At 42.6% G+C, this 18300-nt stretch overlaps 1 protein-coding gene across 8 annotated transcripts in view; it reads left to right on the top strand.

Annotated features, from left to right (window-relative positions):
• Positions 1 to 18300, top strand: part of abcc8 (ATP-binding cassette, sub-family C (CFTR/MRP), member 8) — a 53471-nt gene that overhangs the window by 13175 nt on the left and 21996 nt on the right. For 5 of the 8 annotated variants that reach the window (XM_086208405.1, XM_086208403.1, XM_086208407.1 and 2 more), the window contains exons 7-17: positions 3218 to 3406; positions 5668 to 5832; positions 5946 to 6101; positions 10915 to 11049; positions 12361 to 12523; positions 13584 to 13624; positions 14043 to 14188; positions 16114 to 16228; positions 16378 to 16554; positions 17226 to 17298; positions 17375 to 17480. In XM_086208405.1, the coding sequence (XP_086064531.1) occupies positions 3218 to 3406; positions 5668 to 5832; positions 5946 to 6101; positions 10915 to 11049; positions 12361 to 12523; positions 13584 to 13624; positions 14043 to 14188; positions 16114 to 16228; positions 16378 to 16554; positions 17226 to 17298; positions 17375 to 17480 (1466 nt within the window). The remainder of the gene's footprint in view (positions 1 to 3217; positions 3407 to 5667; positions 5833 to 5945; positions 6102 to 10914; positions 11050 to 12360; positions 12524 to 13583; positions 13625 to 14042; positions 14189 to 16113; positions 16229 to 16377; positions 16555 to 17225; positions 17299 to 17374; positions 17481 to 18300) is intronic. The other 3 variants (XM_086208406.1, XM_086208410.1, XM_086208409.1) reach the window with 1 other exon arrangement.

The following is an 18300-nucleotide window of genomic DNA, read 5'->3' as shown; positions in this document are numbered from 1 at the left end:
GAGTGCAGACAGCAGAATGCAGAAGGCAATGCTTGGCTGTTTCTCCTCAGAACCACTCTGTTCTTTTCTTCGATGTACCCTCGTCGTTTTTCAGGATTTTGTATCAAAGTGAGTCCTTGTCTCATTTCAAGTAAACATATCTTGTTAAACCAGATTGCAAAACAGGAGAAGACCGCTGTTTGTCTTTGAATGTGGTGATTGTCATCTTGGATCAATCTTCCACTGACTCACACAAATAAGGTTTTAAGTATTTATGTAAGAGCTTAGAGGGCAGCTTGTTTGGCTTTGTACAGTCCTGCACCATCTCATTTTAAATTCCCCCTTTAGTTAAAAACGTCTCTTTTTTTTGGGGTGTCATTTAATGGTTTGCAGAATGATTTACTGTACGTAAAGCTTCGATACTTGATGTTTTTCCCCACTCTGCTACAGAATTTTGAGAACATAAACAATGAAGACCCGTGGTAAATTGTTATTTCAAACAGAGGATATAAGCATATAGCGTACTTTAGCACATTCGGTCCCCTCGGGTGCCGTTGTCAGGCTGATGCGCATCATCTGAGAATCGTAATTTTTGTTTTTGCTCATACAGCTGCTCTCGTTAAAAAAAAAAAAAAAAAAAAATCCTCTATGTGTCCTATGATGTCTCCGCCCTGGCTGGATGGGGATCAAGAACCTCTATTCAGACGTCACAGAAATGATTACCCAAGAGTGTAAACAATGACATGTCACTGCCCGTAAACATGCACAAGTAAATGGTGCATGACCAAAACGAAATATTCCCCAGGTCACTATTTAGCGTGGTTCTCACAGTTAATACTTCAGCGCTACTCAAGTGACACATTTTTACTGGTGTTGATTCAATCACCTCCAGTTTTATCAGCTGACGATTTGATACAGGATGACAATACTAACATCCCTCATGACCTGATTTGAAAACGCAATCCCACAGTCCATTAAGAACTCGATTCCTTCCTGATTCGATTGCGGCTGACTACTAGCTAGCTTAACACGATGAATGAGAGTGGATGGGCTGGGGTGCATAGTTCAGTCTTGCACTGCTCGGCTGCCAAAACCTCTTCTGTGTATTCTGGTTCTTATAGATCAGGATCAGGATCTGGGTTTGTCCAGAGCTAATCCTCCTCATCCTCTCTTACAAAGTGATTAGTGGTAGCGGTCACAGGCAAAGACCGTTTTAGGGAAAAGTGTATTTGATGAGTTTTGATGGAGCTATGCTCCACAGCCCGACCTCTATCATTCATTGAGCTGGTAATGACACCGAGGAGAGAATTCTATCTATTTTCTTGTCTGGTTCTGAGGAGGAGGGCATATGAATGTAATTCTGTAAAGTTGATTCTTCCTTTCATTGGTTTTCTTCTAGTCTGGTTAAAGCAGTCCAAGTTGTGGATGTTTCCTTGTCTCACTTTCAGGGCAGCACGTGTCCCGGGTCAGAGGTGGAGGGCCTCCTCTACAGGGTCATTGTTTTCCAGTGTTTGGAAGGTCACAGATATTCGTCACTGCTGCGTGTGCGTCCGGTGTGAATGCTATCCCACTTCCTTCCGGCAACAGAGTGAGATAAGAGAGATTGAGAGATCCCAGTGGAGAGGTGGAAGGGAGGGAGGGGGCATTTAGAGGAGAACCCGAAGGCGCTGGGTCATTCCCATACTACTGTGAACGAGGCGACATCCCGACCCCTGCGGGGGTGAAGGCACTGCTCTTCATGGGAAGCTAGCTTCACTCTGCGTGTGTGAGAATGAACTGTCCTTCCTTTTTGTTTGAACCCAAGGTAGAGAGCTGGATGAGTGTGTGTGTGTGTGAATATGTGCGGTTTGCGCGCGTGTGTGTGTGTTTGTTTGTGTGTGTGTTCAATGAGCTCCAGTGGAAAGATAGAGACGCATGATCACTGTCACGTCTGTTCTCACAGCTCCGATGAGAGTGACTCATATTTGCAGAGATGAGCGCACCCGTACACACACACACACACACACACACACACACACACACACACACACACACACACACACACACACACACTCAGTGAAGATGTTCAGCTCTGTGACAGTCCAGATGTTTTCCTCTCATCACTGCTGACTGACTCATGGCTGTTGTATGCGATTATATGTTTTGTGCAGTTTACATGGATTGAAATAAATTAGCGCTCTGGCTGTTTTCATGTTCTATGGAAACTGAAATTCAAAGTCAGCAGAAAACCATCAATAACCATCAACAATCTTCCCCGTCTGCATGATTTTTCGGCATCACTGGCCACAGAATGACCATTAATCACCGTATCTCATAATGCATCAGCAACAGCAGTGGGGAGCAGTGAATATGACCTCATTTTTTCAGTTTTCTGTTGCAATGGTCCACCACCTCCAGCCAGTTCCTAATAGCGTTGATTCAGCTTTTATGTTCAAGCAATTACCTCTACTTGCTCTGGGAGCAGGGTTGCATTTTCTGTTTTTCTGCTAGCTTGAGCAGTGAAAAGGCCGTGCTGTGCTGCTGTTATGAACTCAATTTAGGCTGCAGTTATTTTACTCATCAAGGATTCTACAAATTATCACCTCTGACAAGCTGTAATGTTTCAGTGGATCCCAATAAAGAAACAGAATTTTAGGAACTGGAACAATTTTGCAGATTTGTATTTATTTCTTGGAAACTTATGCCAGATTTATCATCATGATAAACCACAGGCATTTGTATTATTAAAGGTTCAATAGAAATGTGCAGTTGGATTTATTAATTTATCTACTTCCTTTGCTAATGAGGTCATGTGATCACTGGTCTTGATTTGTCTCTCAAACTGTTAGCAGAATAATCCTAGAACTATTCAACATAGTTTTTTAAACTAGGGGTGATGGGACTTTAGCCGAGGAAGAACCCACTTGTTGACAGACACGTTCGTCTTGTGCCCACTGGCGGTAGATTGTCTGTTTGTTTGTTAGCAGCTTGACTCCAAAAGTCAAGGATATTTTTGATGAAGTCTGGCTTGATTATAGAATTTAGGAAGACGAACACTCAACTAGATTTGAAAATAGAACCAGATATTTTATGATGATGTAACAGAGACGTGACGACCTCATGGGCACACAAATGTTTAATTTTTTTGTTACCACTATTACAGCATTAATAGGCAAATAAAATAAAGCGTATCGCTCCACAACATGGACTTGTACTGAACATTGATATTTCCCGACTTGTTCTTTTTACCTCTCCTCAGAGGCCTCAGGGCACGGCACCGCCGGGCCCCAAGTGGATCTGGCAGGCGTTGAGGAAAGCTTTCGGCAGACCTCTGATCCTCAGTATCACATTCCGCTTCCTGGCTGACCTGCTGGGCTTCGCTGGCCCTCTCTGCATCTCTGGCATCGTCCACCACATCAGCAAAGGCAATGGCACCATTCAGCCCCGGGTGAGTGAGTATCCGCACCGCCACGAATAGAATAGCAGAATATAACATTAGCGGAGTGTAAGTTGCTAAAGAATTGGTGCCTCAGCCATTTATCCATAGAGCTGCGGTGAATGCAACTCCAAGGATGGGGCTTCCTTTATTTGCTGTGAATGACAACATTCTTTAGCTAAAGAAGGCCTTGACGTGAGCCTCTCTGCAGAACAGTTGGTCACAATCGTCGTCACATGTACCACAGATTATACCAGGTTTGTGTAAATGTGTTTGTATGTCTATGTGTAGATGTGTCTGTGAGTATATTAATTTTACATTAATTGTTCTTCTTGTGCTAATAATAATAATAATATTAATAAAATCGTTTCATTATTATAAATTATTATTATTATTATTATTATTATTGCTGTTATTATTATTGCTGTTATTGTAGTAGTAGTGGTCTTGTTGCTGTTGCTTTTATATTTTAGGGTCATTGAGGGACAACAGAGACTTCTGCCATCTTCACATTTGTTTCAGATCCAGATAAACTGCAGCAATGTAGGGAAGGCATATTTTCAATAAGACACATTTAGATTTGATTGGTAGTGGCACTGTCACCTCACAGCAAGAAGGTTCCGGGTTTGAGTCCTGGCTTGGGATCTTTCTGTGTGAGTCTGCATGTTCTCCCTGTTCCTGTGTGGGTTCTCTCTGGTACTCCAGCTTCCTCCCACAGTCCAAAGACATCAAGAGGGGACGAGGCTGATTGATACTCTAAACTGACTGTAGGTGTGACTGTGAGTGTGAATGGTTGTTTGTCTCTATGTGTTGGTCCTGTGATGGACTGGTGACCTGTCCAGGGTGAACCCTGCCTCTCACCTGAAGACTGCTGGGAGAGGCTCCAGCCCCCCGGGACCCTTAACAGGATAAGCAGAAGAAAATGTACTCTACTAAACAGTTGATCTGTTAACCTGCTGCACTGTTGAGTGGTCACTCACTCATGTTCAATTGGATACCCACTTAAGTCTGCACTACATTGTGGACCTTGCATTTTTGTACATATCTTCTTTCTATAGATGTATATACTTTCTATTATTTATGTTTATTTTTATGTTTATTCTGCGAATTCCATGAGTGACATCAATGGCCGGAGTCAAATTCCCTGTATGTTGTGAACATACTTGACCAATTAAACTGATTCTGATTCTGATTCTGATTCTGAATTGCCTGAGAGGTGAAATGAGCTCACTGGAACCTTGCATTTGAAGAATCGCATGTATGTATTTCTCCAGGCAGAAGCTATGTTTAAAGACTTCCAGACTGTAGGCAAAGATGCCAGATCGGCCTGTAGCATCGGAGGTCCTGGTCCATGAATTGTTGTTGTGGCTGTCATAAGAGCAATGAGAAGTTACAAGTCACACAACAGCATATGAAGACGGTAATGTCAGAAACACACCAATAACCCAGACAAGGATTCAGAAACAGACAAACATGGTTCCAGATATGACAGAGATGTCAGCCTGCTTCCTCCCCCCTCTCAAAGGTCACAGTCACAGCTTGAGACATTTATGATGCCCTCTTTCCTTGGGACACCTGCTCTGACGGTGCACTAATTTAAGACTTGTCAAATATTTATGAGACTCATTGCTGCAGGAGCTGTCTCACTTTCTTAGATTTCCCACAGCGCGGACAGCCACTTACAGTGGAATATCATTTGAAAATAGTTCAAAGATTCTTCAGTCAAACTAAATGTTTTTAACAATGGGGCAGTTTGAACGCTGAAAATAGACCGTTTTGCAAATAGTGGCCGTGTGATCCTCTAAAAGAATAACATGCCTTTGCACGGAGGGGAAAAATTAGTGTTTTGGGGATGAAAAGCAAATGAAACATTTCAATGGTGTGATGTGGTATTGATCGAATCAATAATTTGTAATCTTTCTCGGGAGACAGATCTCCACTTGATGCAGAATTAATTAGCGTCTCTGGGATGTTCTGCTATAGGGATCCTTTCACTGTGGCGGAACAACGCTCGTCTTTGGTTTCCAGCCTCCCGTCGGCTGTGCTAAGAAGGCTCCACTTCTGCTCAGCAGATTGGATTCCAACAGTAATGTGTTACCTGCTGTGTAATATAAATTTCATTTCAACACTGAGTTTTGAATTGACGAAAAGGAACATTTTCAAGCAGCCACTCCAATCCTGCAGTGTTTGACCTGTGTGACTGACTTGGTCTGGGTCTTATAAAGATAAACCAGGCAACGTTTTCATCTCCCTCTCCGTCTCTGTTCTTCCAGATGAGGTTGTTGGAGATCGATTTCATTTCCTCCAAAGAGTTTCTGGAAAATGCGTATGTACTGGCCGTGCTGCTTTTCTTCGCCCTGCTCCTTCAGAGGACCTTCCTCCAGGCCTCTTACTATGTTGCCATTGAAACAGGCATCAACCTGCGCGGGGCCATACAGGTACAGCACCTCCCAACTTCTCCTTCTTACTTTAGCAGAAACAATTAAAACAATTGAAAGATTTTTTTTAACTTTAATCCACATGGATCTTTATCTGGCTCTTCTCTCCCTAGACAAAAATCTACAACAAGATCATGCGCTTGTGTACGTCCAACATGTCCATGGGAGAGTTAACTGTTGCTCAAATTTGCAACTTGGTCGCCATAGATACCAACCAGCTCATGTGGTTCTTCTTCCTCTGTCCTAACCTGTGGGCCATGCCAGTGCAAGTAAGAAACATCCGTCAGCCCAGTCACATAGTCAAGTGTGTGTTGTGGTATGATGAATTATTGTGTAGCGTTCTTGTGCATCGTTGATGTATTGGCACGCTGCCTTTGTGTTTTTGTTCTGTGTTTTATTGATAACGATTTATAATACAAAGGTAAACAAAATTCTGGAGCGTTACCAAGGAATTAATCAGGAACAAACTGATAGTAATGAGTCGTTAACAGGCGCTTCCACCATAGCTCAGTGTATCGGTCATGTACCGACACTTTTTTGTGAACCTGGATATAAAGAGTGTTACTGTGTTTTCTACCCTCCTGCCGACCTTCCCCTGTGTCCTGCTTCTATTCCTATCAGGCTCTTACAGTGTAGGACAAAGCTGCCTTTATGATCGTGGGAATAAAAGTACACGTACCGAGACTTGACGGCTGAAACCGGGCATCAGGTGTTGCAGCCCTCGATGCAGATAGAATTAGATTCCTTTCAAATGGGTGTCGCCAGCCTGTGACCCTCATGCTCTGAAATGTCCTGAGAGTATACTGTGTCATCCGCGAGAACACTGTACGATCAATGACGCCGTACAGTGAGGTTCTCAGGAGACATTAGCGTTGACAACCGTTTCAGCAAACCCCAGAGGTCACTGGAAGGCCATCCCTCATAGAAATGTAATATCACTGGAAAATTACTGTCTCAGAATGTTTCTGTCAGCTCCATCCAGAGTCATGCAGCTACATTAATCATGTAATCAATCAAAGGTAAAAACGTTTTGGCCTGAACTAGACAGTGAGATCTGATTTATTGACTGTATCTTTAATACGATGAATATGCATCATCACATTTTTAGAATACTGACTTGAGTTTTGAATAATCTGACTATCGACCAATCCTTCATGGAATGTCTGGAAGCACTTTTTCAGTTTGAAACGCCACAAAGATGATATAAAGCAAGAGAGGGATGAATTCAGGAGCAACGGGTTCAGTAATCACAGGCTCGTATTGACAGTAAAACAACGAATTCTTTTAATATCCTTATTTATTGTGATGCCTGAGGGGGAGAGACAATGAAATCTTGATTAGCCTTCATCATTTATCGACAGCTCAACTGAACTGAAATACTGGATTACTTTTTCAGAAAATGTAAGTATTTTAAAATAACAATTTTCTAGTCTGTTCAGTGAGGATGCCTCTTGTGTTTCAGGCTGCAGCTCATCTGACCATTACTTCATCAAATAATCAATGGAAATGTCTTGAAATGTTTTTTTTATGCTTTGGCAGGTACAAGCTTAATGTGTTAGCAACACAAATGCACAGCGCTGAGATGTCACTATTAAAAGCAAAAGAAAACAGAGGGAAAAGGAGAAAAGCTGAAAATGCTGATATTAAGAAGGAAGGGTTTGGTATTTTAGTCAGAAAGGTTAATTACATGACTCCATCCATCCATCCATTTCTTCTGCTTATCCTGTAAAGGGTCACGGGGGGGCTGGAGCCTATCCCAGCAGCCTTCAGGCGAGAGGCAGGGTTCACCCTGGACAGGTCACCAGTCCATCACAGGACCAACACACAGAGACAGACAACCATTCACACTCACAGTCACACCAACAGTCAGTTTAGAGTATCAATCAGCCTCGTCCCCTCTTGATGTCTTTGGACTGTGGGAGGAAGCTGGAGTACCAGAGAGAACCCACGCAAGAACAGGGAGATCATGGAGACTCACACAGGAAGACCCTGTGATGGAGCCGGGACTCAAACCCGCAACCGTCTTGCTGTGAGGTGACAGTGCTGACCACTGCACCACTGTGCCGCAACATTACACGAGTCATTAATTCTTAAAATAGTGTCCAAATTCAAAAGGTGTTGAGGCGAGCCAGTAGTTCTGGTGAATTCTGGAGGGCGATTGTATCATGAAACCAAAAAAAAACCCACATTATCAATTAATTAATTAAGGTGTGAGTTATCAACTGACAGAAGAAGAAGCTATAGAAAGTGTTTCTTCTGACAGGGTCATTATGGAGGGAAGACAGTCAATAATAATAAAGACGGCCAGTCCCCAGTGGCACATTTTTCTGTCATAGATGAATGAGAGGGTGTGAGGCTGAAATGTCACATCCCAACCCCTGTGTGTCCTGGTGATCTGTACCGCCAGAACAGCAGGAGTTCACTGCGACGCTGGAAACAAGCCACGACAGGCAGAGGCAGATGCGCTAGGGCAGTGGTCCCCAAACTACGGCCCGCGGGCCAGATACGACCCGCCTCCACATTTGGCCCAGCCCCCTGAACAATACCAGAGATGCATTTTGATTTTTTTTTTCCATTTGTGTATTTGTATTTGATAATAAAATTGATAACTAGCTGTGAACTATTTTCATTAATAACTATTAAGGTGTGTTCACTAGGGCTGCAACGATGAGTCCACGTTGTCGACAAAAATCAATAATGGAAATAGTTGACAATGAATTCCATTGTCGACTATTGTGGCCTTCTCTAAATTGACCTTAGGTATGAATGTGAGTGTGAATGCTTGTTCATCGCTGTATGTTGGCCCTGCCATGGACTGGCGACCTGTAAAAGGTGAACCCCGCCTCTCGCCCGTAGACGCTGGGATAGACTCCAGCCCCCCCCCCCCCCCCCCCCCCCCCGCGACCCTTAATGTGTAGGAATGAGCGGAAGACGATGATGGATAGATGAATGGATGGATGGACTATTGTCGCCGGACGCGTTTTTCCAGCAGAGTGAGGCATCATACTTGATTATAATCTCGGCCGAGAGTCGCGCATGCGCAATAGCGTCTCTGTCTCTGAGCGGTAACGTACATAAATGGCGGCGTCAACGTCAGGTACGCATAACAAAACTTCTCAAGTTTGGTGGCATTTTTGCCTGGATACGGCGAATAAAAAGACTACTAGCAAAGGTTGCAAAGCAGACCTTGGTGTCATGGCGGTGATACAGGAACATTTGAGGAGAAAGCCCGTCGGGCAGTTGAACAAAACGGAGTCTGACTCGCCTCGGTGAGGATCAAGTAACACTCAAGCCAGTACGGTTTTTATGACACACATTGTACATTTTATAAGCGTATTTACACTATAAAAGAGAGCTTGAGCGTTATGCCAGACTGTGCCTGACAAACGTGTTTTAAATTAATCAATTCAATAAAAGATGTATTTTTCATTGTACCCATCTTTCTTGTTTATTATCATTTGCCACATAATTAAATCAACTTCATGCTAAATTTAAGAAAAAATTAATAATTATCCGATTAGGCGACTAATCGTTTCAATAGTCGGTGACTAGTCGATTATTAAAACAGTCGTTAGTTGCAGCCCGAATGTTCACACCAAACGCAACGCGAATTTTCACGTCACTTTACTTGTGTGAATTTGATCGCTGGAATCTCAATGTTTGTATTCGCGAATAAAGCTACGCGAAAATTCGCGTTGCGTTTGGTGTGAACACAGGCAGTTAGTCACTATTTCATACACGCATAGAGGGTGACATTCTATTCCACCCTTCTGCAGTCTGTGCCCCTATCGGGCAACCCCCAGAAAAAAATCCTAGACCCGAACCCAGAGAGGGATATTAGGTGGTGTCATTATAGATTTCCTGACTTTTTTTCTGTGAAGAACCCAGAGAGGGTTATTTGGTTGTGTGGCTTTCTGGAAAACAATACATTTTTACGTTTAGGCACCCCTGTCACCGTCACACTTCTTCTGTTACAAACTGACCCCGGCCCCCCATCAGAGAAGGGGAGAGTTATGTGGCCCTCGCAGAAAAAAAGTTTGGGGACCCCTGCGCTAGGGAGTGATAACAATCGCCTCATAAATCTTTAAATCTGATCGTTCTTAATTCATCAACCATCCCTTATTGGCTGATCCATCCATGAGATGGTACAATATGCCACTTTTCCTGTGTGAGTGTGTGCAAATTACATGCTTGCTTGGATCAGGTTGGCCACCATGGAGGGAGGCCCTCATGGAGCTCTTTAGGAAATATTGATTTTTTTTTTTCTTTGGCAGGACAATGACAGCCAACCATTGGCATCCGTCAGACAGAGCCGCAAGCAAATACAGGCTACTACTACTACAGGCACAATAACTCACTCACAGAAAAATCAGTATTGAATGGTGGCTTCTATTAATGTATACTTTTATCTACTGTGACTCCCACAAAACTGGTCTCAGTTGGGTTTCACTGTTATTTCTCTCACACAAATTGTTGTCTGTCCAGTACATTCAGACAACCTACAGTAAACCTGTCCAGATGGTCCTTTTTGGCAGTTTAAATGCCAGTTCAGTGCTTTTCTTTTTTAAGATATATATATATATATATATATATATAAAAAACGTATCCTTCATACAAACTGTCACTCACAGAGAAACAGCAGCGAAGGGAGATAGAAAAGAGAAGCAACACCAAAATCTGATCGTTAATGCAAAATGAACGGAACGCATGCGTGTCATATGGGGTGTTACGTGTATTAATTATCAGTTCACCTTCAGCTTTTTATCTCACATGCTGTCTGAAGGCTGCTTTTTTACATGTACTTACTGTAAACACAACTGAAACGCCTTTGTTAAATTTCACTTGCATTTGAATAAATAACCAGTGTTTATTTTTACGTAAACATCCACATTCCTGCCTTAGTAAAGAATGTGTGTAGTTTTACCACTTGTTTTGTCTCATTGATGTCACTGTGTGCATGTTAGCATGTCAAGCCTTTAGCACAAAGCTTTGCCTGCGAGCAGGGTTTAAGTTTGTTATGAAGAGTTTTATATCTTAATCCCGGTTGATATCGGGCCGCCTCTCTGTACCTTCCTTTCTCAGATCATTGTGGGTGTTATCCTGCTCTACTACCTCTTGGGAATCAGTGCCTTGATTGGAGCGACTGTCATTGCCGTGTTAGCCCCTGTTCAATATTTTGTGGCCACAAAGCTGTCCCAAACACAAAAGAGCACGCTGGTGAGTATTTGTTGTAGCCTTTTTTGTTTTAAACTGACCACTACTTATACAATTTGAGTTTAACGCCACTGTTGCTACTGCTCGGTTGTGTACAGTACATGCGAGTTGGTAGGTCAGCTCACTACTTTCTTCCAGAGTGAGGAACCGCAACATTTTCATCCAGTGACATTTTGACATGTAACTATTGAACTGACACAAACTTTGTAATCTTCGTACCCCATTTTAATGAATAAATCGTGATGACTGGTGCTCCTTGACTTTTATGCAGCAGTAGCAGCAGCAGCAGCAGCAGCAGCAGCAGCAGGCACTTTATGGTTTTAACAGTGGAGATTCACACAAACAAAAGCAGACATGTTGATATAAACTCTCTCAATCTGACACTTGAGCTGGAATAAACTGAAGCATATTTACATGAGCCTCACAAATTGCACTGTGTAACCATTTCAAAGGACGTACAAACACATCTGCTTCAGTTCATTTACCGTGGCACACGTGGGTTTATCTCGACCTGGGAAAATATTAACGGACACAAGCAAATGGGATGGACCATCATTTCCCCCCAATGTGTGTGCCCAAATGCAAGTGTTGTGCCAAAGTAGGCAAAAGGTGTGTGTGTGGCATCATGAAGGAAAACATCTGGAGCACACAGTCAAATCAGTGAATTTATTGTGCTGCAAAATGATAAATGTTTGGACAAAGCAGGAGTCCTCGTCAAAGTTTACAAAGAACATTGCACTAATAGCAACAAATCGTAGTGTAGAACATTTTAAATTCCACTATTCTGAAACATTACCCTGAGTAATAAATGGTTCCTACGATTGCTTTGACTCTGACCTGACAGACCATACAGAACGTGACAAATAGTGCTGGTCAATATTGGCTTGTCCACATCTTTCCAGGTAATGAAGTGAATGTAATCATGTCACATGCACTTTGAATCTCGGATAAGCACACACACGCGTGCACGCACACACAGACACACACACGCACACAAACACACACACGTGCACAAAAACTATACATTTCACTGTGGGATTATAAACTCTGAATCCAGGAAAAACACATTTTCAAGTACACACAAAATGCGCGTCTTGCTTTGAGGCCCTCTGCTGGCACCAAAGCTACCATTCAATAAGACCAGTCAAACGTAATGATACTGTTGTCCTGGAGACTGTGGAGCGTGGTTCTGTACAAAGAAATACACTGCAAATTGAGCAGTGCATCAGGTGATTATGATTCTGTCCCACCAGCTCTCATTGATTTGTCAGATTTGTGTCACTGTTGTATTAAACTCTGCTGTTCCTCTCTCAGGAATACTCCAGCGAGCGTCTAAAAAAGACGAACGAGCTGTTGCGAGGCATCAAGCTGCTGAAGCTTTATGCCTGGGAACGCATCTTTTGTGACAGTGTGGAGGAGACTAGAGGCAAAGAGCTCACCAGCCTGCAGGCTTTTGCTCTTTACACATCCATATCCAGTAAGACCCTTTGCACTATTGACACTTGATCTTTTCAAATGGTAAAAATGTGAAATAAAACACCTGCTCATTCGTTTCTGCAGTTCCTGTTGTTATGAACCTTCCCATTGCCAGTCACTTTAGAATTTAGAGCATTAGTATAGAAATACGTATTTTGAACACATTCATTCAGCCGATTCCCCTCCACAAGTCATGCTAACGGTTTCCTGCAGGTCATCACCTCTATATTCTCAGACACACCGAGGCCGGGGGCTACATGGCTCCGGTCCTGGAAATCCATGGTCCTAAAGTCAATGACTAAAGATTCAAGATGAGATTTGATGACAGTCAAGGAACAGACAACAAAGTCAAAGTGTTTTTTTCTTGACATTTTGAACTTGCTATTTTTTAGGCAAGGCAGGTAATAAAAGAGAGGATTATACTGAAATAGACTATGAAAATTGTATTCAATCGGGATGTGATGATGACTTTGTACACACTTGTAAACACACAATTTACGTATTTCATTTTGTTAATTGAAAGTCAAAACGGATGAGACATCTCATCCCATGAGCAGCCAAGCAATCCTTACGTTAGTGATAAAAGCTGACAACTGTATTTATCATCAATATCAGAATATTTGAGTGTACTCCTCATACTTCTTTGATTGTGTGTTTTCACTGTAAGAAACAGCCATTTGATGTCCTCTAGCATTTTTAGCTTTGATGACCGTTTTTCCTGTTCCTACATCTACTTTCTCATCAGTGCTGAGTAGCGTCTTCGTCCCACTCTTTTCCTTTGTCTCCCTTGTGAACTAATCAACAGCCCAAGCTACACCATCAAATGAAAGTATTTATCACGTTAAAATGGGCAGAGATGCAATGCAATATGGAGCCTAATCAATCTATTTTATGTCAGGGTGTTGCAATTTTGGGGTAAGTTTTTTTTATATATACTTTTTCTGGAATATCCTCACGTACCCTTGCAGTACTATCAACTACCCCTAGAGGCGCACACACATATTGTTACTTGAGAAACACTGTTTCACACGCTCTGCGGTGTTTTTCCTTTTTTCTTTCAGTCTTCATGAATGCAGCTATTCCCATTGCAGCTGTGTTGACGGTGAGTATAAATATGTGTTGCTCCTGCTGTGCACACCTATAAACATGATCTGAGTGCACCCTGTTCACCTTGGTGAGGGACAAAGCGCGGAGGGCCATGGAGTCTGAGAGTGAGATGCCCAGAGATATTTGACAGGCCTCACTGACTGACTGTATTTATAGAGAGGTCCTTCATGGTTGTAACACTGAGTGAGAGATACCAAGGAGATGGGCTGTAGAGGGCAGAATGTAGACTAGAGATTCATCTTTGATGTGATTCTTCCTCGCTGTCAGCACCTTGATAGGCTCGAGCTCGACTTCCACAGCATTTTGACACTGGGAACAAGTTTTCCTGACTTCCCTGTGGTTTTACTTTGATCAAGTCATGTGACTTGCAGCTCGTCAAAACACTTCCTTTCCCTCCCTCCTCGTTGCTGCAGACGTTCGTGGTTCACGTGCACATCTCCGAGGATGCTGACTTGTCCCCAGCTGTGGCCTTTGCCTCTCTTTCCCTCTTTCACATCCTGGTCACGCCCCTCTTCCTGCTCTCCAGTGTGGTGCGCTCCACTGTCAAGGCTCTTGTCAGGTAAGACCTAAAAATATATTCACACTATCATAATATACACGAGGACAAAGAATAAAGGCTCATAGGTACTCAGGTCCATTTATAGCAAACTGGTATATTTAGAACTGGAGAAAAAGGTTGTGCTCTGTTAAGATACTTTGACTAGGATTCTGCTGACAGAGATAATATACCTTAGTACAGACGAATGAACACTCATGTTACCAAGGGGCTGCAGCATCAAGTGTTGATCATTTTGAGTCATGATACCTGGCTGAGTTCCCACAATCGTGGAAAAAAAGTTGTGAAGTTTGAAAATAGCGATCTATAGGCCCGGATAAGTTAAGGGAAAACAAAATAAAACTGGAAAGCTTAGGAAAAGATCATTTTAATTTCATTTTGTTTGTGTCAAACCACATACAGCAGTTGCTCGCCATTCATTTCATTTCAATATACTCTGGTTCATTTTGTCATGGATGTTTATTCTAGCATATTTTCATTTATATCTCATTTTCTGAGCACGAAGAATGCCATGAAGCAGGTTTACCATGCTCAAGATCAACATTTGCATGTGTTTGCGTCCACACTGATTGATTAATTTCTGGTCAATAACAATAATAATTATATATATAGACAGAATCCCCTAACAAGGACCATCTCAGCTAGATACACTGCCTTAAAAAAGACCCTGTTGTTTTTCTTTTTTCATGTAGTAACAAACTTTCATGCTGGTTCTCAGCAAAAACTACATCTTGACTTACATTAGCTTTGGGTGAGTCATCAGCCTTGGTGAAGGTTTGCAGTCTCAAGCTACTCTTTTTTCATTTAGAAAGTGTGTTTATTGTTGTGGAAAGGTCAGAAATTAATCATGTTGGGAGGATCTTGGGGGCTTTGGGGAGTAGCACCACTGAGAATGAGCAGAGTACAGCAGATGCAGGAGCTGTACTCCAAGATCATGCAGTAAAGCGCCTCCCTTTCTTCTCTGTTCCAATACATTGGTGTGCGACACTGAAGTATTACTTCACGATTAGTTTGTCAGTTTGGTACACAGCTAAGATGTGATTAATCTGCTGCAGAGCTACAGATTTAGGGTCAATAATCCTCCATCCTACCATCCTTCTGCTCTTTCTCACCGGTATTCCTATTATGTTCAGGTTTATGGATTGGTAGCTATTTTTCATAGAATCCACGCTGGCAATATTCAAGACTTGGCTGGTCTGTAATAAGTTGCCTCCCTGAACTGCTCCCTCAAAGATGTCAGATATCTGCAGATTGAGTCAGAGATGCAGAACTCTCGTCTCTAAGAAAACTGAGCAGCCAATGAGGTCATGTCAGCTGCTACCAGGTCGTTTCTCGGAAATGATTGCAGATCACAAATTGAGGGTGATGAATTTGTCTAGGTTGCCTTGAATTAATTGAAAAAAAAAAAAAAGATAAATTACACATTTAGAAATGTCAAAGCAAGGATGATCATATTTTCTATCAGGGCATTCAGAACGCCATCCCTTACCATGATGCTTGAGTTAGCATCACACCAAGCCTTAGTAGTCTTTACTGAATCTGGAAGCTGCTTCTGATCCTCTGAGAGGTCTAATTTTAGACTGTGTGAACTGACACACTTTGTCAGACACCAGGAAAAAAAATCAGCACATCATCATCTTATTTGGGAAATGAAAAGGAAATAAATGATTTTAATCCACACATGTAGAGAAGTTCGAGTGTTTGTTCCGCTCTTTCCTAGTCAAGCGTGCTCAGTCGATTTTCCAGCTTGTCTCACTGAATAAACGATGTAGCTGCAGTGTTTTCCTCACAGTCTGTGTCACTCAAGCATGTTGCTGTGGGAACGCCAGCTCCATTCGTTAAATGCTGTCTGACGAAGCTGTCCACGCTGCTGCAACATGGCTCCATCGATGGTTCCCTTCTAATGTCTCTGTCTCTTGAACCTGTAGTGTACAGAAGCTCAGTGAGTTTTTCTCAAGCGATGAGATTGGAGATGAACAGGAGCCCAGGGCCATGTTGACCTCAGGCTCCAGCAACCACAACCAAAATAAGTATCAGGCAGTGGTAAGTGCATGCACACACATTTATCTGCGCGGGTGTCTCTGTGCCTCCCCTGCTGCTGCATCCAGCCTGTCTCACCTGCTCGGACTCGTCTTTGCTCTTCTTATCACCGACCTGTTGATTCATCGTGACCTCTTTGTACCCTCTTCTAGTCATCCTCTAAACCTCTCCCTTCATCCTCATCCTCCTCTTTGTCCCGAAACCTCCAGCCCTTGAAGGTGGTGAACCGGAAGCGCCCCCCGAGGGATGACTGGAACAACTACAGCTCACAAGGGGACCAGGGGGGTGATGGGTCCTCTCAGTTACTGGACCAAGACATCTGTATCAAGGTGAGTCAGCAGTTGTGATTGTTCAAAAACGTCTGAACAAAGGGAAAACATATTGTATGTTTTCTGCTGCTATACTGCCATATTGTTCTAGATTGCTTTTAGTTCTCCATATTATAAAAAACACCCGTCTTTCGTGCTCACGCTCATCCACCAGAGGAAGCGTTTTCTCACATTTCCTGATGATCTTGCTGGCGTTTGCTAACTCAGATCCCTGGTGATCCAAGAAGGGACTGCAAGTGGATGGCAAAGTGTTTTTTAATTAAAACGAAACAAAAAAACAAACTGCTTTTCATTTTTATTTTTGTGATTAAGTTTTAAATGACCACAAACAGTGTATAAAAATATATATCACGTTGATGTTAGGGTTTGTTATTCAGTTTTTTTTTTAAAAATTATTATTCAGTGGCAAACAGCCAAGATACAGGCTTTATAATTGATTTGTTGCTTTACTTTATTTTTAATATTAATTTTAACTGGCTTTCTACAGGCTCATACTGGATTGTTCTGTTTATGAAATAGAATAAGGTTTAACAGGGAAATACTTCATTTTATTCTTATCCTTCTTTTTAGCATAACTGAGGCCACATTCATTGCCTACCTGCGACTCCCGCTGCATGATTGTGCAGTGTAGTTGTTGGAGAATGGTGTTAGACTTTCTGCTGTTTCCTCAGATTAGTAGTGGATATTTCACCTGGACTGATGGACCGCCTACACTCGCTAATGTGGAGATCAGGATTCCTTTCGGTGAGCATCATTAATCTTCAGAATCATGTTTCTGTCTGTGCCTGGCCTGGTCTCTCACTAACATCAACTCTCACAGGTAAACTGACTATGATTGTGGGCCAAGTGGGTTGTGGGAAATCATCTCTGCTGTTGGCAGCGCTGGGGGAGATGCAGCGAGTTTCAGGGACAGTCATCTGGAACAGGTCAGTGTCAAGCTCGCTGATTATCCAGCGTTTACAGATCTCTGCGTTTCATGTAATAAGAAACCAGTTTACTTGGTTTGAATGGTTGAGTGTTAATTTTTGACGCCCCTTACACAATAAAGCATGGCCACAGAGACCGGTCGAACTGGCTACTCCTGGTTAGCTCTCTGCTAATCATTGTGGATAAATAATTGAATCATGCACTCGCAGACACATTCAAAACGTGATCAGAGCAAACGGATAAAATTATGGTCGTGAAATGAGCCGTTTGTCAGAGGTTTCTTTCACAGTGTACAGTGTCAGTGTCATTTAAAATGGAGAAAAAAATCCTCTTTTTCTTCAACAAAGAGAATCCACGTTTTTGAAAGCAACAGCATCAATATAACCGTCATCTCCACGTGTCATCACCACAGCTCTTCGATCTGAAAGCGAAGTAACAAACCTCCCTCTGAGTAACAGGTGCACTGTGTGTGACACAGAGAATTAAATTCAGTCCGGAGGTGAAAGGTTACCTCTAGTCGATCAACCCCTCTGGTCAATTTTGCCTGTGCAACTCTCAGATTATGGGAATTGACCTGCTCGGAACAGCTGGCTGTTTTTATTTATGCGCCTTCATACAGAGATAAATTCAACCTGCCTGACAGAGTAATGTAATTAGCATTGAAATCAGACCTACAAGGGTCCTCCTGCCAAGAGACGGCAATATAACACCAGTGGATTTACACGTCAGTGACCTGACACAGCTGATAGAGCTTTTATGTTTGATAAGTGGGAAATATGTGGTGCGTGGGGGAACGCGAGATTTTAAATGCACCCTTGA

Source organism: Aulostomus chinensis, chromosome 7 (genome assembly GCF_037954235.1).
Source record: "Aulostomus chinensis isolate RoL2024-O1b breed Wild chromosome 7, RoL_Achi_v1.0, whole genome shotgun sequence".
NCBI classification, from domain to species: domain Eukaryota; kingdom Metazoa; phylum Chordata; class Actinopteri; order Syngnathiformes; family Aulostomidae; genus Aulostomus; species Aulostomus chinensis.
Note: the sequence above shows the minus strand (reverse complement) of the source record. Positions and strands in the feature narration are given on the sequence as shown.